The sequence below is a fragment of the Schistocerca gregaria genome, chromosome 3 (genome assembly GCF_023897955.1).
Source record: "Schistocerca gregaria isolate iqSchGreg1 chromosome 3, iqSchGreg1.2, whole genome shotgun sequence".
NCBI classification, from domain to species: domain Eukaryota; kingdom Metazoa; phylum Arthropoda; class Insecta; order Orthoptera; family Acrididae; genus Schistocerca; species Schistocerca gregaria.
In genome coordinates this window covers 550367129-550389135 of record NC_064922.1, presented here as the reverse complement: position 1 = coordinate 550389135, position 22007 = coordinate 550367129, and the positions used below count along the sequence as shown (strand labels likewise).

Sequence of the window (22007 nt, the reverse complement as noted above, 5' to 3'; positions counted from 1 at the left end):
GTTTCGAGGACAGGCTTTAGAATACCTCTTTCAGAGTGGTCCGCTCACAGTCGTTGACTTCTGGTACAACAAAGTTGTGACCGCGCATAGCACCCTCACCCGAAAACCATCTTACCGACAAACTTTTGCTGGTTATCTCCGCAGCGTCTTCCTTGACCCCCCTTGACCCTGACCCCTCTCAGAACCCCCCTCAGAGTTGGAGTGTGCCATGCCTACCCGTCTCATGATGCAACGATGCAACACCCTTATCCACTTTGTCATGCACCGACAAAAAAAAAAAAAAAAAGCGGAATAAGTTTGTTGTATTTAATGTTTTTCTAATATTTTTTGTTTAACTATCATTTGTATATGTTTAAATGGTACCTTGTAGAACTGTTGCATTGTGTATATATATGAACTGTTAGTTTGTTCAATAAAGATTATTGAACAAAAAAAGGAAGAGAAAAAAAAGCTGTATGCAGCTAGGGGTATTCAAGTCATTGTCATTCGACAAACTAGAAATTTGTTCATCGGAAGACTGACTATGTTGAGAAAAAGCTATGTAGACATGAAGAGCAAAGATACAGAATGTTGATAACGGTTGTTTTATTTAAAAAGCTTTAAGAGTTTTTACAGAAAAAGTTCGGAGGCATTAGTTTTCGGCACGCATTAGTATGTACAGCATCTAAGAACAGTTCTCCGACTGCACAAGCTGCGACGTGCTCGCTAATGGGCCATTGACCCGAAATTGTAGAATAAATTTCTTTTATTTCACGACTATGGTCACAAACGTGTAAGTCCTCAGTGAATCGGTTTGTGTTTAGCATTTGACGATGCCACTATGGCTCCAGTACATTAGGACATGTTTTTATAAAACAGATCTGAAGATGGTCATTGCTGACCGAAACTGGTAGTCCGAGGACCTACAAGTTCGTGAACATAGGCCTAAAATAAAAGAAATTTAGTTCTCCGCTTAATACTGTGAATTTTTTGTAAGTAGTCTCTTTTTCAGTTAAATCGCAGTTTCCCTGTTCCTGACCACTGAATCGAAGGTCTATGTCTGAACCTGTGGAATTATTCCCGTTCACGTCGCAAGGTATTGTTACTCCAGGGAACTGCGCTACTAACATAACACAGATGTGTCTCATGTCGTGTAGTGAAAAGTTATTAAGTTTCCACGAACAGATGAAGTGCACATTAAATCTGTCCAACTTAATAGTTAGAAGCTAATATATACGCTATATTATCAAGATCTGGCTACATTTTACTAAAACCGTTTTCAGACAACACTTCTTCAGTACCAAACGCGTCAGTTGTGGAAAGTCTGAGATTGCACCTATTTGAAAAAAAAAGAATATTATATGACTTAAGGAATATTCTGGTTAGTTGATGTGACTGCTTCGGCAGCTGATACCGTGTACATAGAAGTAATAAAAAGGGCAAAAATTCTGATATGTATGAATGGCACTATAATGTTTTTGTGGTAGACAGATAAATTTGACTGTAGATAACTTCCATATTCTGTAGGCTAGAACGTAAAATATATATGTTGCTGTATTGTTAGAGTACTGTTGAAAGGTTGGCTGAGAATGAAAGAGGTATATAAAAGCAATTTTCGTGTAGCGTAGCATAAAATCAATGAAGAGGAAGAAAAGTTAAATGTATCGGTATTGGAAAGTTCTGACCAATATAAATACGGTTTGTGTGAGGTACGTCCATACTGAACCTCATCAGTAAATGAAAGTACAACACACGTTATTTACAGGATATTGCGAAACCGCCGGTGATATTATAATGTCGGAAAAAAGTGGAATATTGTTTTGGAAGCAAACGACACTTTATCCTATAAAACTTGACACTGAAGTCTGCAGCCATATGCACTTTTAGACAGTACAGATAACGAACGCGGAAAACAGTCGGACTCATTTTTTGCCGCGCGTGGTAACCCGGCGGTCTTAGGCGTCTTGCACGGTTCGCGCGGCTCCCTCCGTCGGAGGTTCGAGTCCTCCCTCGGGCATGGGTGTGTATGTTGTCCTTAGCGTAAGTTAGACTAAGTAATCAAATTATAAACAGCCGACCAGTTGCAATGGATAAAGAGTTCTTTATACATTGCAACTGGTCGGCTGTTTATAATTTTATTACGTGGAACCGGTGCTGTTTTGCAGCTATGTTTAAAATATTTAGACTAAGTAGTGTGTAAGCCTAGGGACCGATGACCTCAGCAGTTTTGTCCCATAGGAACTTACCACAAATATCCAAATTCTCATTTTCGGTCTTGTTAGGAAAGAAAATATTAAGTTTTCTAAAAGATAGCAGGAGTGTTGATTGAAGTAAACAGAAAGTAGTCATAAAAATTCTGTGTAGAAATCACAGTGGTGGCTGTCGCTCATCCAGTTACCCAAAGTGTTTTCCTATAGAGCAAGACAGCTCCTGTGCCGCATTTGCGGCCTGTGAGGGACTTTCATTCATATCTCATCCGTTCTCCTTGGTACTGAGGTCAGGAGTTCTCGTTGTTTAGCCACTCCATTACTTGGAGATCATTCCGAAAATGGAACGGAAATGTTTGTTATTCGCAGTTGAACAAAAAAATGCAACTACCTGAAATCGGCCTTTTTCACGCACCAGCTGTTTTCTTTCGGGAGACGATTTATTGTACCGGTGCTTGGGAGTAAACACACAAAATTCAAATGAAAGTTTGAATGCGTGTGTTTGGAAGTTAGCCCCCAAGGAGTTGCATTCTGGTGCGAAGACTGTGGAGATTGCGACTTTCCTGGCAGCGAGCAGCTTCAACGAAGGGTATTCAGAAATTTTGAAGACCATGAGAACGATGGACGTCACCCTGGTACTCTATTCGACACAGTTCGCCAAGCATTCAGACGACTACCAGATTCAAGCGGCCGAAAACCGCTTGTCAAAGGCCGTACAAGCGGCTCTGGAGCGGCGCAGGATGGCCCAGATCGAGCAGAACGCCCTCTTTGAGGAAGAGGAAGGTCTAGATTATGGACCCGGAATAGCAGACTGAACGTAAGTTGCATAGTATTCCATTTATATGTAGCCAAAACTTCAAACGCGTTTTTCTCGAAATGACTTTTGTTTTATCGCGTGGTATGCTAACTTCAAATCTTCTGAACCGATTGGAATGATTCTTTGTTTCTGACGAAGCTAACTAAATTGTCTAGGAGTTGTACCACTTTCATTCCGATCCATCAACTATAAATATTTTTACTTGCCCGACGAATTCGAAAAATCGATTAAAAAAAACCTATTTTCCAGTACTTGAAGATCATACCGTTACAGTGCATTAAATACACCCCCGTGACCTCTACAGCTGCAAGACGAACCCTGACCACGGCAAGACCTATGATGTACCTCTCCATATAGACGGTCCATATTAAGAATCTTATATACCTCGCTAACGCAACTCAATTTTGATTTCAGACGAGCCAGCTGACCTGTGACATACTACGCGTGGAGGTCTACATCGAAATGTTGTTTCGTTCCTAAGGCACTTGCGCCTTTTGTCTTCGACATTTCCGGTATAAAAATTCCAGTTTGCAGAGGAAATATCAATAAAAATTTTGACCAAATTTGACATTGATATCTGTAACACATCCCGAGAAAAAAAATCTCAAAGAACATGCTTTTTCGGGCCAAAGATAGTAAACCTCCCCTTAACGTGACTATGTTCGGAGTCAACTTGCAATAATCAATTACGGCAAGATGTAACATCGGCAGTGATGGGTGACATGGGAAGGGGGGATGGAGAGGGGGGGGGGGGGGTAAGCGAGGAACAGTACAGTCGTCGTAATGTGGGAATGGGGAATGGAGCGATTTATCTGATGTCGAAAATGTCATGATCATTGGCTTTCGGGCCAAGAGTGGAAGCTTATTTTTCTTAGCGTAGACCTAGCACAGCAAAATGGCGCTATACGAAACCGGCGTCGAGGCGACTGTGGTGCACCATGGGCGATAGATGACAGGCTACGCAGATGTCTACGGGCGAGAAGACTTGCAGCTGTTGAGCAGCTGGCCGCCCGGATGAACCAAGGGGCTACCAACAGTGTGTCCGCAGTAGGCGCCTTGTTACTGCACCTTTGCTGACTGCTGTTCATCGGGAGTGAAGACTGGACTTTGCACGCCAGTATCGCAACTGGACGTCCGCTGAGTGGTGACAGGTGGCCTTTCCAAATGAATCGTGTTTTATGCTCCATCGCACAGATGCCCGTTGCCGTGTATTGCGTGGAACGTCTGAAAGCGAACACCCAGCAACAATTGCCGGAAGGGTCCATGTCGGAGGAGAGCAGTTTTGCAATTCCTGGATGATCTCGTGTTTCTAGAAGGCACAAAGAATCATCACGAGTATGCATTTACCCTTGGGGACCATACCCCCCACTACATGGAATTTGTTTTCCCCAGGTACGACGGCATCTACCTGCAAGTCAATGCAATGTGTCACACAGCCCGCAGTGTACATGCGTGGTTCGAAGAGCACCCCGATGAGTTAACCGTACTCCCCTGGCAAACAAACGCCCCGAATTAAAACTCAGTTGAGAATTTGTGCCACCAGCTCGACCGCTTTTTTTGCACCATGAAACCTCAGCCGAGAAGCCTCGCACAGCTCTCCATGGCACTTGAGTCGACATGTCTCCACATATCAGTCTGTACGTATCGCAGCAGTTTGCGCTGAAGAAGGTCGTTATTCAGGCTTCTGACAAGTGGTTACATTAATGTGACTGGACAGTTTATATTCTGATAGCCGCTGTAAAATGGATAGAAGAAGGTATTTTGAACCAGTTTTATCGATTCTCTATCCTTTGCCATTCGTATACGTGTACGTGACTTATCTCCCCCGTTCTCATGACCCCTGCGCGAGACACATTGGGGCGGTAGCAACGGGCTTCACGAGGGTTACGAAATCCTTCTTCTAACAATTCCTGTTTAAGTTTACTCAGCATCTCCGTTGCACTTCCGCATTCCGCATTTCATTTGTGAGTGTTATCCAGAAATAATTATAAGACTTCAACTAAAATGCAAAAATGTCAATGTTGTACGGAATTCTCGGCTGGGATAAACCCAGGGGGAGGGTGCAGCAGGCTTTCGGTGTTCTTTCTCCACCCACATTCACTCCTTTCATTTCGGTAATATGAGATATGTAGCGTATGTGTATTTGTAAATTGTAGATGAGTGTGTACAATGCGTGTATAGTGTAGTGTTATGTATATATTTTGCGATGATGATGAGAGGACGATGAAACTCGGTGCCGGGACTGTCGAATAGCACCGTGGGGAAACTTAACATCACCATCCGACGGATGGAGCACCGTCAAAAATGTCGCATGCCCTCACTTCATGAGACACTGCGGAGACGTTTTTTGAATTTAATCCAGAATCTTGGCGCAGAGTCTGGTAATGAGGAACTTAACACCACCACCACTCCTCCCTTAGCCGAAAGAGACTGGCAATAAAAATTTCATCTACCACCAGGATTCCGAAGAGCTTACCTTCGAGTGTAATTCCACCGCATAGAATTGCGGTTTTTTTTCGGAGGGGTGGAAAGCAGGGCGGGGAGGGCAGAGTGGGCAGGGGTCGTAACCCGAGGCGTGGCTACAGTGCCCCCCTCGCTCGGCAAGGTATCAGGGGAAATAAACTGAGGGATTTTTGTTTATTTATTTATTGATTTTTTATTTACTTATTTAAAGATATTCGTAATTTGCATTAACTTTATACAACAACAAAAATAAATGTACCTAGCACCGCATCGTGCCCTGAGTAAACAAAACAATATCTCGCTACTTTCTTACACCGAACTAATATATATGGGGAAAACGAAAAAAAAGTGCTTCGTACACGATGTAGAACGGTGTGTCGCTACTCTCCTTACGCTTCATCATCCAGATCGTATGTTATTCCACGGATAATCGGATATAGTCTTGTCAACGCAGTCAATGGGTGTCTTCTCCCACCCGTTGATGATCCAACTGCGTGGAGGGTCACGTAGGGTACTCCCTAAGTAATTAGGAAAGCTTAGTCCGTATTTTGGGTTCCGTACGATCTTGAAATGACGTTCTTGTAGGTAGTTCCAAAAGTCTAACGCAGCTTTAGGCCCATCGTGAAAAAAGTATTGTACCTGAAGTTAAAATCTTCTGGGTTATTAGGCTGCGTCATGTTTCTTCTAAAATGTTCGACGTTTCGACCCCTCTGCTGAGATCTTCCTCAGGAAGAGGGAGTACGGAGCTGAGGACTCCAGCAGCAGACCTGTCAAACTTTCCGAGTGGTGGCGCTACAGCTTGATGTGCGAGCTGACAAACAGGGCCACAGCTCTGTCGAGGAAATGGCCAAGACCTCCCCTTTCTATAGGAAGGGTCAGCGACTCGTATCTGAAGTTGAAGAGCATGTCTGTACTGACGTAGGCTCCGAACGCTGTTAATAGACGTCGAGAAATCAGTAGCGATATTGGAAGGACACGCGCCATGTGTGGAAGGCGCGATGTGAGGTAAACATTGACGACGTGTGCTTTGAAGCATGTCGAGGGTCTACAGACGAAGGGTGAAGATCTGGACCCGAATTTGTTGTAATAAGCGGGGGTAGTTAAGGGCCGCAGTGCGCCGTATGTCGTGGTGAAACTCTATTCCGAGACATTTGCTAGTGCTACTAAGCTGTAGGGGTTTCTACACACTCTGGGGTCAACCCGTCTCCCATGGCAAAGGCGACCGTTTTGATGACGTTGAGACAGCTGCCGGAATCCACACCGTATATGGTAATCCTTTCCGGTGCGCTGGTTGCATCGTTACGATTGCGGAATAAGAGAACCAGGTCGTCTGCATATGCTGTGCAGCGAAATGTGACGTCGTGTAGAGTCCGGTGAAGCGTTGACGGAGGCCACAGAGGAGGGGTTCCAATGCTAGAGCATAGAGTAAGGTCGACAGGGGGCAGCCTTGACGCACGGATCTGAAAATCGGGAGGGACTGCGTGAGACGCTCGTTAATGAGCACCTTGGAAGTTGCCCCTTGGAGGAGGTGCATCACGACGACTGTGAACTGTTGTGGGTACTGCACGTGTTGGAGAACGGACGTTAGGTACGCGTGATCGACTCGATCAAATCTTGGCTAAAATCTAGTGATGCTGGTTCTCCCAGGATGCGGCGTGCCCTCGCTAGGGCTATTATGTCACGGTATCCACCCAGTGCTGTGTGGGTGTTGTTGATGCCCCCTAAGGAAGCTTGATCTGGTGAGATGACGTGAGGCAGGGTCGGTCACATACGGTTTGCTAATAGTCTGGTGAATATCTTCATGTCGCAGTTGACGAGTGTTAGCCCCACCATTAGAATTGTGAACTGGCATAATTATTCCTTCTACGAATGTCGCGGAGAGGGGCACCGTGGGGGACATAAGCTCCCAACAGATGTCTGTCAACTCCGTCTGGGCCAGGAGACTTGTTCGTCGCTCCTTTACCTATGGCGTCGATGACTTCATCTTCTGCAATGTAGTTCAATAATTCAGTTTGTAAATCCTGTGGGACAATGCCGTAAACCAGTTGTGAGACTACTGTCAGCGTCGTCGGGTCGGAATATTGAGCAGAATAAAGTTGTGCACGTAATGATAGAAGAAGGCTGCAGCAATATCGCGTTGTGTGGTGTGGGGACGGTCGTCCTCAGTGGTGATGGCCTGTTTCAGCGCCCGTCTTTGCAGTTTACGTTCTCGAATGACGTAGTACATTGTGGGTCGTTTCGATACGAGTCTATCATGTGTTCGCGCTCAGACGATCGTCCCTTCGAGGTGCCGTCGCATATGGGCTACGATCTGTGACTTCGCACGCTGTACTGTCATCTGCTGTTCCGGTGTGGGTGACAAGAAGACACATTCGCGAAGGACGGTGAAGTAAAAACCGAGGTTCTGCCGCCTCCAAGCAGTGGTCTCACGACCATGCGTAATAAGGGTTCTCCGTAGGGCCGACATGGCGCAGTTTAACGACCAACTGTCGATGCAGGATATGTCGGGAGGCGGCGGACGCACGAACTTCACGTGTCTTCGATGCCGCGTCGACATTCCGAAGAAGCGAAATGAGCAAGGTTTAATTTCCAGAGATATCGGCTGCGCCACACCCATTGGCGACGAAGGCTGACGGCACATATATAACCATCGTGATCAGAAAAGGCTACGAGCCACACCTTCCCGTCGCTCACTGTTGCCGCGAGAGAACCGAAGATGTAAATCCTATGGACACGACAAGACGAGTGACTCGTGAAATGGGTGTATCCCGCCGATTTCCTTGGACATGTTCCCATGTATCTTCCAGCTGGAGATCGCTGATAGGTGTGCCAAGTTCGGGGCACGGTGAATGGCATGACAGCTGGTCTTTAGATGCTTGAGTGCTATTGAAATTATTGAAATCGCCCCCTAATACCAAATCATCGTGCCTGCCCTGAAAAAGCAGTGCTATTCCTTCTGTGAAGAAGAGCGATTCGTCGCGACGGCGATTTGTTCTGGAAGGGGCGTACACATTGATAAATTGGACACCTAACAGCGTTACAGCTATTCCCCTAGCGTCGGGGAGATATCGGACTTCGTCTGCGTCGAGGCCCTCTCTGAGGAGAACTGAGACTCCACTGTTAGTTGGGGAGGCGTGGAACAAATGGGCCTTATAACCATACATACCCAGGAAATCGGAGACGAAGACTTCTTGGAGAAAGACAGTGTAAACGTCTGCTGTATTGGGCATGTTTTGGAGCAGCGACAACTTCATACGTGTCCGAATGGTGTTAATGTTGATGGTCGTTAAGCGATAGGTTTCTTGCAGTGGGGTCCGCCGTCAGCGTCGCCGTAAAAGGTGGTGCCCGTGATCTACAGGCCGCGTCCGCGCCGTCATCTGTTGCTACTCGGAAGGGACCGAGATGTGGGAGTAGGGACCCCTTTCCTCATCCACCACAGAGAGCGTAGAATCGTCTTCAATGTCGTCCGTCCAAGGTCCGTAAGTCAACAATGGCGGTAGACCACGTGTGAGCTGAGTGACTGAGGGTCCATCCGTAGTTGTTTCCGGTTGTGTACCAATGGCGGGCGCTGTGCTTGTGATCTCTTTGTCCGAGAGAGCGGAAACGGGTGTGTCTAAATCAGACAAAGTGACAGGGGAGTTTGATCCCGTGTCATCCATTTTTCTCGTCTCGTTGGCCTTCCATACGTAAACTGGAGAAGAAGCCCACTGGAGGCAATCGTCTGAGTGAGTGCGATGTCGCTTTTTATGTTTTCTCTGTGACCTTTGTATTCGGAGGTGGGTTTCTGCGTCCGAAAGAGTTTGTGGCTCCCATATCGCATCCCCTTCAGGGAAGAAAGCAGAGGTCGGTACAACCCTAGGGTCGAGTTCCACTTTCTCGTTCGAATCTTCTTGTGGAGTCGATGGGCGGCTATTTGCAATCTCTGTGGACTCCGTAATGTTGTTGGTCAATCCAGGACTGGCGACAGGTGTGCATTCTAACGTGTCCTGTCTTCCAGGTGGTCTTTCGTCTGCCATGATGGTCGATCGTGTCACCCCTGCGTAATTAAGGGTGAGGGGGCGTGAGCGTAGGAGGTGGTGGCGTGTCATATAATGGAATTTGTGTAACACGACGCTGAATACACGTCGTGCATTCATGACCATTCAGGCAGCAACCAGAACAGGTACGAGGCTGTCCATCGTACATTAATGTTCTCGACATCTACCTATGACTAAGTTGGATGGCACGTGTTTCTTTAATTTTATTTTGACTTGTCGGACGCCGTTGAGGACCTGATATATCTCGAAGGTGTTCCATTTATCGGGCACGTGTTTAATTACCGTTCCATACGGGCGGAAAGCTGAGGTAACTACGTCCCGTGGCACTTTGAACGGGAGTTCGGAGACTCTTAGTGTGCATAATCCTAGTCCTGCATGGTCAACGGTAACCTCCCACATCGGAGTGTTAGAACTCTAGAGTGTTCGCACATCTTTTCACAACTGCGTCACATAACTCATCATCGAACATCTTGATGTAAACGACGCTACTTGTGATGGATAGGTGGATACCGATGATGTGCTGTGGTGGTATTTTTACTTCGTCACGGATGAATCATTCGATTTAAAGGCTCGTGGTCTTGCGTAGTCGGTCTGGATGCCGATCTTGATGGAAGCTTTTTTTGTACGAATGAGCTGTAGCAACTCAATGTCGATGGACGCGAGTACTAGCTGAGGCGAGGAAGTAAACAAATTACGCGCGCTCGCGACTCTGCGGATGGATGAATACAAGATGTTCTCGCCGCTACCGGCCTAAAGCAGACTGAGTTAGCGACCTCGGCTGGGAAAGGGGGTACGATGTGAATTGCTCAAGATGTTCGGCGTTAACCTTATGATCGCATACTACGACCATCGATAGAGCACTAGCGTCGTCACAAAACCACATCTTAGTCTGTGGACTTTCTGGACAAAGTTTGGCATCCAAAATTCACAAAAGAGAACGCCCCTTCACTGCGCGCCAGGGTAAAAATCTGAACTTTTCGTTGGAAACACAGATCAGAAGACGCAAAACTGAACAATCGAACAGAACATGAGATGCTCTACATCGAGGATTTTTCCAGGAAACACGTAAAACGCACCGGGCTTGTTAATTCGTTCATCTTAACTGTTCCCTTAACCGGGTCGGAATTGTAGCTCTAGCTACAGACATTTCTGGTCTTCATGGTGATCTATGGAAGTGGATGTATGGCGCAGTAAATCAGAGATGGCCAGATATCGATAATCAGGTGGAGCTGAAATGAATATACAATTTTCATTGTAACGGTTCCACAAAGTGTGAGTGATACAGGTAGATACTTCAAATTCGCCACAGCTCGATGGATAATCCAGTGTTCTAGAATCAACGTGAGTATGCTAGTGATTTGTAGGTCGTCAGGAGGCCATGATGAGCGTACTCAGCTAAAAGGGTTTTAGATCGACTGCAGAGAAAACGGTCAAGTGAAAAGACTCTTGTATTCGGCATCCAGAAGGATTCCGGTCTTGAGTATCTCGACGATATTCTATGGACACTCTCTCCACAAATGACTACTGAAACCTGTGTTCCTCACTATCACTCACAGATAGTATTGTTCTTACTTTGTTTTGAGCGGTTAACTAACATTTTAATGCTGGGATATGCCTCTAGATCAGAGGTCGTTAAACTGCAGCCCGCGCGTCGCATGCGGCCCTAATCAAGTATTCGTGCGGTCCGCGGTTCGCAGGCGTACTTTATAAAAATGGGAATCTAGCAAGTAAGAGTCGAATCGAGAAACATCACCTAAAGTTAAGAGCCTGGTAAGAGTGTTATTTTCGTGCTTAGCAAGAAGTAAAATTACCGTTGGAGTCATTAATATTTTGAGATGTGCTTAATTTTCATTGCCATGGGTGAATTCGGACAGTGAGCTGATTTAAGTCGGTTCTTTATCTCAGGAGCAGAGGGCAACTAGTGCGGCCATTGCGGGGTTAGAGGATGTGAGAGGAGGAATATTTTGCTGTTTGTCTTGCAGTATGGACACTCACGGGCGTGTGCGACTTGTACCGATCAACTGCTGTTGTATAAATTGGTACGAAAGTAGCACGGATTTGTGAACGTGCATAACAGATACGGTCACCGTCAACTGTCATATTTATTTGTAGCAAGGATTATGAAATTAAATTAAGAGAGATGTAATATAGGATGTTTATAAATTAGTGATAGGAAAGTAACATTTAACTAACAGAAATGTTTGATGCAGTACTGAATGCAGTACATCTTCAAGTTTTATTTACAAATGTTCAATGTGTCTACCTTTTGTAACACGACAAATGTCCCATCTGTAATCAGTTTCCTGCCAAATGCTATGAAACAAGTCTTGTGTATGGTGGCAACTGATTATGTTACCCATTGTCGCAGCTCGTCGATGTTTCCCGGATGTGTAGGAGCATACCTTCTGTCTTTATTGTAACCACATAAACAGAAGTCTGTCATCTTCAGTCTGAATTTTGTGAAACACTTCTACTCAAAACTCATCTCTTCTTTCTTTGTCACTTTTTCTTAAAGCTTGCAACAGCTCCAATTTGTGGGTTTCTGGATAACAGGCGTTTCCGTAATATCTTCCACACTGTGACCCTAGGCATATTCAGTTCTAAGCTGGCGTGTGTTGTTGATTTACCCTGACCACGAATGTAAGACTGTCGAATTTATTCAATTGCTGCGTCAGGAGACTGCTGACCGATACTGACTCGACAACCTATGTGATACACAGCCAGTTTCGCTGAAACGGGTGTATTTTAGCCCTGAATTGTCTCTGAACTGCAGTAGAGGATTTGGATTCATGAAACCATAAACAACACTGTGCACGCTCTGCACCGTTATACGACTTCACGATGACTGTCGGAATAACTCATCCACGCATCCCACCTAGTAGGAAAGTCGGGAACTAACAGTCTGACGCGGGTATAAAGCTTGAAGCTATATTGGATTCATTGCTGTATCAATCATTTCTGTAAGTTATTAACCCTATTCACAATTACTGGTTACTTTTGTATATCTAATTTAAAAACCCTCTGTACAATGAAAAGAGTAGCAGAAAAAATGCCATTCAAATCATTTAGCAAAATTTTGTGATCGTTTCTCTTATTGCATAATTCATTTTAATTACTGTTACTAATCAGCTAATCATTTTCACACAGACAACGGAGCAAAACTTCGTCAGGCAATTATAGTGCGACACCTCTGGGTCGCTGAGTGTGACACCAGTCAGAAACAGAGAACAGTTCGACACTAACAATTTGGAATGGTGTCGACTTCAGGCTCGGAAACCACGTACGACGACCCTAGTATACGGTTAGCCTAATGGGGACTTACAACGTATCGATTTATGTACGTTACCAGTTAATAATAAGATCAGTACTTATACTTCCCGACTTGCTATCCCCACAGTGTCAGCATTGGTTTTGAAGGCAACACTCCGAAACCACTGTTGTAGACAAGGCACGAAATGGATACTGAATACGCAGAGTAGCCAAGATCTTCAAACTATGCAATACGGCACTGTCAAAGGATAGTTCAAATCGTAAATGTTCAGTAAGATGATCCGCTAATGTTTTCGAACAGTGTTTTCGACTGATTTGGAATGATTGACAGAGTGGAGACCATTACGAACTTCCGGTGAATCCCCTTTTTCTGCGAAACAGATAGAGGCTATCGCAGACAGCCGTCATGCATCAACGCGTTCTGAAGTATCCGCCGGCGCCACTGTGGGTGCACAAATAGCCTCTGCTGGTACTCTTTTTGGAATTTCTCAAGATAACCCGTAACCCAGGCAAAGGCACAAAATGTGCAGCATACTTCTGATACAGTTGCTAAGGTTGAATCCGCCGTTGCCTACGAGTCGTTTTTTTCTGATAGTGCTACTCAAATATGCAGACGATATGTTCTATGTAAACAATTAGAGCTAAGAGACTCATACCACTCCTTATCCGTGACGGAAGCCGCTTCTCTTTAGAATTCCTGGTCAAACAACATTTTCTCAAAATAAGTGGCACAGAATTTTTGATAAGGTCCCCGTTAATATTGCCCATCATTTTCTTTTCTTTCATAATCAATGTTAATATTTCCTCGTTGCAGTTTGCTTGATACTCTTCTTGCTACACCATTTTTACACCTGGAAACGCTATAACATACTTTCTTTTTCCCATTCCATTTGCATGTAACAGTCAAGTAGCATCTACCGTCTTTGTTGCATTTCAATACGCGAATACGTTGAGGGACAAATGTCCAGCCTTATTTCTTCGAGCGCGGCCAAAACTCTCTCATCCTGTCTTTAGAATCCAAGACTCCGTGAGCGAAAGATACACTGCAGTAAATTTGAGAGAATTAGGTACGTCAGCACTGTATAGTGCGTTAGTAAATATGATAATTGCAAATCGTTAATGTTATGTCGTAAATTATCATTTCTTTGAACAGTGGTGCTGATAAACAAGTATACGAGGTGAACTCCCACTCCACCGCTAATATTGTGGGGGTTGTACAGACTAATTCCATTGCATTTGATTTCTTTTCTCTATTTATCTTTATATTTACGAGGATAATCCCAAAAGTAAGGTCTCCTCTTTTTTATAAGTAGATAGACCTGTTTATTTCTACAATGGTTCACATCAGTTTACACCTTGAACATTTAGCTATTTTTCGACATAATCACCATTTCTGTCGATGCATTTTTGTAGACGCTGTGGCAGTTTTTGTATGCCCCTGTCATACCAGCTCGCCACCATGCTGTTCAAAAAGTTGTGAACCTCTTCTTTCATCTCGTCGTCGGAGCTGAATCGCTTTCCAGCCAAATGTTCTTTTAACGTAGGGAACAAGTGATAGTCACTGGGCACCAAATCAGGACTATAGGGTGGTTGGGTGATTTTGTTCCACTGAAACTGTTGGAGGAGAGCAACGGTTTGCCGAGTGATGTGTGGGCGAGCGTTGTCATGGATAATGTGTACGCGCTTGCTCAATATTCCTCTTCTCTGGTTCTGAATTGGCTGTTTGAGATTTTTCGGAGTCTCACAGTACCTGTCAGCATTAATTGTGGTCCCAGCGATTCAGCTCCGACGACAAGGTGAAAGAAGAGGTTCACAAATTTCTGAACACCATGGCAGCGAGCTGGTATGACATGGGCATACAGAAACTGATACAGCGTCTACAATAATGCATCGACAGAAATGGTAATTACGCCAAAAAATAGCTAAATGTTCAAGCTGTAAACTGATGTAAACCATTGTAGAAATAAATGGGTCTATGTATTTATAAAAAAACAGGGGACCTTACTTTTGGGATTACCCTCATATATTGCACTGAATAAATCTGCACAACAATTTAAATTACAACGGTATGCACTGGGCGTCTTATATTGAAACAAAACTTTTTCATTATTTGTCGGGCGAAGTGGCCGAGCGGTTCTAGGCGCTACAGTCTGGAACCGCGCGACCGCTACGGTCGCAGGTTCGAATCCTGCCTCGGGCATGGATGTGTGTGATGTCCTTATGTTAGTTAGGTTTAAGTAGTTCTAAGTTCTAGGGGACTGATGGCCTCAGCAGTTAAGTCCCATAGTGCTCAGAGCCATTTGAACCATTTTTTCATTATTTCACAGTACCCCCTGTTGATAATACCCTGTACAGTCACACCAATGTGACCATCTTGCAAAGGCCTGACTAACCACCTTCTGCAACGCACCCCGCTGCGAGACGTGCAGGAAGAAAGTCAATGCGTTTTTGGAAGGCACCGACGGGAGTGTGGAGCCATGCCACGAAAACATTCCTCTCAGACAATAACGCTCCCTCCTTTGGCCTGGACCCTACCGACGATTGTTGCAGGATCTTTGCTTTCGAACATATCAAGTCCGATGGAGTACAAAACGCTATTCATTTGAAAAGGCGACCTGTCGTCACTCATTGGACGACCAGTTGCGGTATCGGCATGCAAATTCCAGCCCTGGTAGCAGAAGAACGGCAGTCAGCATGGGTGCGTGAACCAGGCGTGCCGGCCGCTGTGGCCTAGTGGGTGTAGGGGCTTCAGTCCGGAGCCGCGCTGCTGCTACGGTCGCAGGTTAGAATCCTGCCTCGGGCATGGGTGTGTGTGATGTCCTTAGGTTAGTTAGGTGACCTCCGATGTTAAGTCCCATAGTGCTCAGAGCCATTTGAACCATTTTGAACCAGATGCCTGCTCTGGAGGCCCATACGCAGCTAAGGTCGCTGATCTGTCGTTGAGGAGACACTGCTGGTTGCCACTTGGTTCTTCTGGGCGGTCAGTTGCTCGACAGCTGCACGTCTATTCGCCAGTACTCGTCTGGGCAGCCGTCGTTAACCACTGTCATATATGGTCCGTGGTGAATCACAGTTGCCTATGCGTCGTTTTTCAGTAACGTCATTTTGCTATGCACGTTATACTCTAACCACGGCGACACGTGAATTGTTTACAGACTTAGCCCATTCCGGAATGCTTCCATCCTAGAAGTGAATTCTAATACTCATGGTTTTTTGGGTGTCAGATAAATCACTCCGTTTCCGCATTACATCTGTTGCACAGTTCCCGCGTCCTCCAACACGTTTTATGTACCTTCCGCTCTACTGTTAGTACTGCCATCTGGCGTGTGTGAGTAGGTATTGCAGTTGACACAGTCAGTGGTGACACTGTCGTGATTTGGACCGTGTAGTAACTCCCTCTTTGCTCATCGCCCTCAAGATTCCAATCAGTACTGCTCGGTTCTACCTCGGGTTTGTTTTTTCGGCTGTGGCACACTGCAGTATGGTTAGGTCTACTGAAGATGAGTTGGGCGAAACGCACGTCACGTATGGATTCACTGAATGGGATGGAACATCAGCACAACGACACTGTGCTGAGATGTTCCCACAGCGACGGCAACCACGTCATGTTACTTTTGCGCCTCCGGATTGTTACATTACTCTGAGGTTTATGTCGTGCGTTTTGATGACTTCATATTACAGGCGCTTTTTACTACTATAAAGGTAACTAAGGTAACAAACCGAGTAAAAAATAATTACTTTAGTACTGTGTAATTAGACTTCAGAGACCACGATTTCCTTATACTAATATATTCCTGAACGACCTCCGAAATTCTGCCAGTGGAGTTCGTGTTCACGCTGTACAGATCACTGAAATCAAATTTCGATTGTATAAGCTTCTGCCCCTTGAAGCTTCTAATATGACAGACTTTAAATTTTGCCATGATGAATATTTTTCTAAATAGCTTCTAGATGAGTCAGGATGCAGCTCTATTGGCTACTAGGCGACAGTCAGGAGAGAAACACCTAGCAAAATAATCCTGAATATGTCTGGTCCTTAAATAGAATCTAATAGACAGTTTTTTTCAGGTTTTATTCGAGAAGATCTTGTTTGAAGAAGGTTATTCGTTCATAGGTTTCACATCCATTGCTAGCGCGGATTTATACCTTGAGAAGTTCTGGTTAAAAGTCTCAAACGATAATAAATATCCAGAAATTGACTAATGGAATGCAGTGCATACTGAACATTGGAAAGGTCACTTCATGAATTCTTTCAGGGGCTCATCCGACGAATCTGGTTCTCAGCATGTTGTTAGTTGAATTATATTCGCCATAAATTTTAATTGCGCTTTGATGACGCTATAAATCGTGTTCTACGAAACACATAAAGCATTGGGAAGCCACCTTAATCCGTGGCTGTTCATCTGTATCAGAACTCACACAGACTGATCAGAGCTAGGTATAAAGGGCACGCAACTCACTCTATGGCGTCCCAGATGTGCTCAGCATGATTGCGGTCAGGTGATTTGAACATTCACGCAAGAAGGCAGGAAGGCCTACTGAAAGTTCATTAAACCATTCCAACAATATTCGGGAGCAATGGCGCATTATTTTTGTAAAAATGGATTTCACCTGACAGAAAAGTGTGTTTCTCTGCCGCTCGCGTGAGAGAACGGAGGATGACTGAGATGTGGTATCGTCCCTACCCTGTACCAAACATGTGGTTCTAGAATGAATAGCAGCTCGACAGTCGCCGACGCGCACCATTCTACTGGTGCTCTATAACCTCTGACTCAGTGCCACACAGACGCTTACTAACGAAAGTACGGTTAAATGGTGTACCAAATGACTGGACTGATGATTTCTTGGTAGGGAGACTGGATCACGTTTTATCAGATAGTCATCGACAGAAGTAGAAGCAACTTCAGATGTGCCCAAAGGAAGTGTGTTGACATTTCTTGGTTCGCTAGTACGCTACTGGGAAAATACAATAGATCTGAACGTATACAAAGAAGGGCGAAACGAATGAACGCCACAGAAAGCGTCAACGAGATGTTGAATAATCTGAACTGGCAGAACAAAATGTGACCTCATTTTATTCAAGTGACTCGTCGAGTTGTTCCATACTCCATCAGGACAGCTATCAGTAATTCAGTTGCTCATTTGTGTAGTTTTCGAGCAAGAAATAAGATGAATAATTTCTATCCTCTTTTGCCGAACAATTCCATTTGTACCTTTCAGAGAAAAAAAATATTTTGCCCATCTGATTTTTAACTAAGTATGGTTATTACGAAAAAATTGCTATCGTGCTGGAAGATTACTGTCTCACAAATGTCAGTTGGTAAGGCAAATCCCGTAACTGGTAATCCATATTATTTATTTCCAGTTGGAAAACTGAATTATCCGTAGTAAGTTGCGCATTTTAGGTACTAAATATCATTGACTCTACTTCAAACGATGTTTGGAAAACTGCAAGACCCGTGTGAAATTTAATTTTACTGGATGTAAATTTCCATAATATACTGCGTTGCGAAACGGTTATGCGAAGGTTAGTGGTTGATTTCATCAGTGAAATCGAAGCAACTAAAGTACTGCTGAATTAGCGAAGGTACCAATATCATTCGATGAACCCGAGCAATTATTAAATCATACTGTTATGGAGAGACGATTCTACAGTGGGTCGGCAGATTCGTCGTACCTGGATTTTTTTTAAAAAACTTGTTCGTTTTTTGACTGATCCTACACTATTCTCCGCCTTTTAGTTTCTTCTTTACGTTCTTTTCATTTCTAGAGACGTATTTCATCGAATATCATGTAAAATCTATTTCGTGTTCTAGTATACTACTTTTCTCTTCTACTGTCTCTTTCAGTACCCAGTTAACTATTTCTGACTCCAAATTAGACGTCCCACTAACCCGTCCCTTTTTATAGTAAGGAAGCGTCATAGACTTTCTTCCTCACCTATTCCTCCTAGTGCTTCTTCATTTCTTATCGCAACTTCTGTGGTCTTAGTCCCGCTGAGCACCGTGCACTATCATTAATTTTACAACATGCATTACACTGTGCTGTCTGTAATAATGAAATTTGTTCTGTTACCAGTTTCGGTCTTATACCATCCTCAACGGCCGTTGAAGATGGTCTAAGACCGAAACCGGTAGCAGAATAAACATCGTTATCACAGACAGCATAGTGTAACGCATTTTGTAAAATTCGTACATGCTGTTGATCAGCGGCTAAACAAGATGTTCACTGTCATTAACGTATTAGTGTCGCTAGCTCTTATAGCTGTAAATCTAGCAGTTGTCATAAAGATGAAGCAAGTTATACGTATGAAGCTGCTAATAATCTGTAGTACACCCTCATAGATTTATGTAGCCACCACACCTGCATTCACGATCCATCTGATCCCCTCCCCCCACTTCCGTCGGTCTCCAAAAAAATAATGCACAGCGACGCCATCGACCATTTGTTGGCATTCTTACAGCTCTCACTCATAATTCTGAAGAGTAAGGAATGTAAAGAATGAAGGATAGTAGTACGTCTGAAAAACAAAATGGTATCCTAAAGTTTTGTTATGCTTTTAGCAATCCAGTGCAAAACACAAGAGAAACTTCTGTGTAATGTCTAAGTGCATTCTCAGAGTGCAGAGGAGAGGGGGGGGGGGGGGCGGATTGCGGTTGGAGGGATTTATGAAAGGGAGAGGGGGCCATGCGTAGTGGGGGGAGAAGAAGACAAGGGAAGTTCACTGCAGGTATTTGCTCCAGAACCTTTCGACATAACGTTGCACCCCTGTTTATCAATGACTTCCCCAGTAAAATGATAAAGAGAGCAGGTCGATCTCTTAAAAATAATGGATAAATGTTTAGTTCATTTAATAGTGAGACTTTTAGCATGCTGTGATGCTGTCATGGTTAAACGACTGGAGTGAAAACATATCTACATTTGGATAAAATCTTACTGTTCCCATATGGTCACAGACCACGGTGACTTTCTGCTGACCAACAAGGACGTATACGTTCGCTGTCTGATACTCTGGAATCAGCTGGTGGCGTCTGTGAAGAACTGATGCATTAACCACATACAGGGTGGTGCATGGAAAACCGATCCCCAGTGTAGACTGCACGCCAGTTACACACGAATGCTTGCACGACGCGAACAGATACAACAACAAATAGATAAATATTTAATAATTAGATAATAAAGAAAAAAAACATATAAATTAATGAAAAGGTCCATATTTACTTAATTGGTTTTGTCATTTACATCAGATTACATTACATTACATTAGGTACTGAACAAGACCTCCTTTGCCCCCACCCTAACATGTACGAGGGTCATTCGGACGGTAAGACCCACAGTGAAAATCCAATAAGCATTCAGACACAAGTGTTGAGCAGTGTCTCTAGCATGACCGCCGATCGCGTCACGTCGCTCTTTTCAGTTTTGACCGCACAGTGATCACATAAAGATGCCCAGAAAATACTGTCCCCTAACTAGTATCAGTTCTCGCTAAAAGATTTCGCCTGATTTTATGCAGCCCTTTTAACACAACTGCCATGCGTTTCCTTCTTCATGTCAATTCTCAGCGGAACTGTAGGGTCAATGAAGATGCGTTTTCGGTGGATGTTTTCGATCACCCCCTATACAGGCCGTGACTGGATGCCCCTGAATTTCATTTCCGTTCACATGAACCGCTGTCTTTGAAGGTAATTTCTAGCACAGTCAACGAGCCTTAGACAAGCATAGAGAATTGGGGAGGGGGGGGGGGGGGGGGAGTGGCCGCGCCGTTTGAACCGCCATGTCACGGATTGCGCGGCCCCTCCCGCCAGAGGTTCGAGTCCTCCCTTGGGCATGGGTGTGCGAGTTGTTTTAAAATTGACATCCTGACTTCTAGAGTAGCACACGACACCAACATGGATATGCATTGTATAGCACCACTTACAGTACTGATGTTGGAGATTGTGAAATGATGTAAACATAGGTACGTTGGTGTTCCACGTATTGTAAATTTTGGATATAATTATGTGTGCCGTTGTGTTAGTAGCTGTATCCTAACATTTTCGGTCCCGTATTTTGCAGATCCGAGGATGGCAACAGATAACGGCCGAAACCGATCATCTATATGAATAAATGACTTTTGCGATCTTGGCAGTTGAGAATTTATTCACTTCAGATCGGTCTCACGCTGACGATGTCAGAAGGGTATGTACGCCAAATTATAGGAGTTGTATGAAATTTTGGAGGTTCATTTGGTTTTTTTTAAATTCTAGTTGATCATTCAGCACATGCAGTCAGGTTAATTGTGAATTTGGCTGTATATTTCTAATTCCTCCAACAAATTCATCTGTATTCCTTTGTCGGAAAAATGTAATATCTCTAAGTTTCCGTGTTGGCCCATGTGAGTAGCCCAATCAAACAGGATAACACAAGTCTCAACGGCTTTCGTACCGACAATACAAAATGTAGTCGCAACAGCTTCGAAACAATAGATGACAATTAGCGGGCGAGAATGAAAGTGTAGTACTCGGGACCAGTTTTCTGTGGGCCGCCCCTTATTACAACGAGGTGGTGCCCGCTGGCATCGGCCTGCCCTGAGGCTCGTGGGATGAACCACAGTTGAAGACCGGACAAACAAAGTAAGACGGACAGTTAGGAAGTGTTTCCGGCAGGTCACGGGGGAGCAGGTGTGGCGAGGGAGCTGGCTGGCGGCTACGGCTGGCCGGTGCGAGGCACGCGCGCCTCCAGATAACGGCCGTATTTACTGGCTGGGCGCCGCTGATAAGGCCGCCTCTGCAGCGCCTACGGCTCCGCTGGCGCCGCCACCGCCGCCTCCACGTGACAGTGCCGGGCCGCACCGCGCCGCGAGACCGACGCCGCTGGCTGCCGCGTAGCACCGCTGTCTGCCCAACGGGCGCGGATCTGAGGCTCGATTCTGGGCCCTGGGGGGGGGGGGGGGGTCACCGTTCGGAACTCTCTCTCTCACCCTCCCACCCCACATGTAATGAGTTAATGCATAAGTTCGTAAAGCTCTTCCATAAATTTGATAAACACAACAGTTACGAATAACAGTGACTTTAGCCATCAACAATACATTCTCCATCAATATTGGCAATAATCTGCCAACGCTGGGGTAACTTATCGTTTCCGCGACTGGGGAAATCACGTGATTTAGAGCCGCGGTCGCAGCGCATTCTCATGCGGAAAGGAAGTTCTTTGAAGGTTATTCGACAGAGAGTGGAAAAGATGAAAACCTGA

General features: G+C 44.8%; 1 protein-coding gene across 1 annotated transcript in view; it reads left to right on the top strand.

The window, feature by feature from the left end:
• LOC126355459 (uncharacterized) overlaps positions 1 to 21643 on the top strand; it is a 127336-nt gene extending 105693 nt beyond the window's left edge. Inside the window, exon 2 of the mRNA XM_050005775.1 lies at positions 21422 to 21643. Coding sequence (XP_049861732.1) covers positions 21422 to 21643 — 222 coding nt within the window. The remainder of the gene's footprint in view (positions 1 to 21421) is intronic.
• Positions 21644 to 22007: the final 364 nt, after the last annotated feature.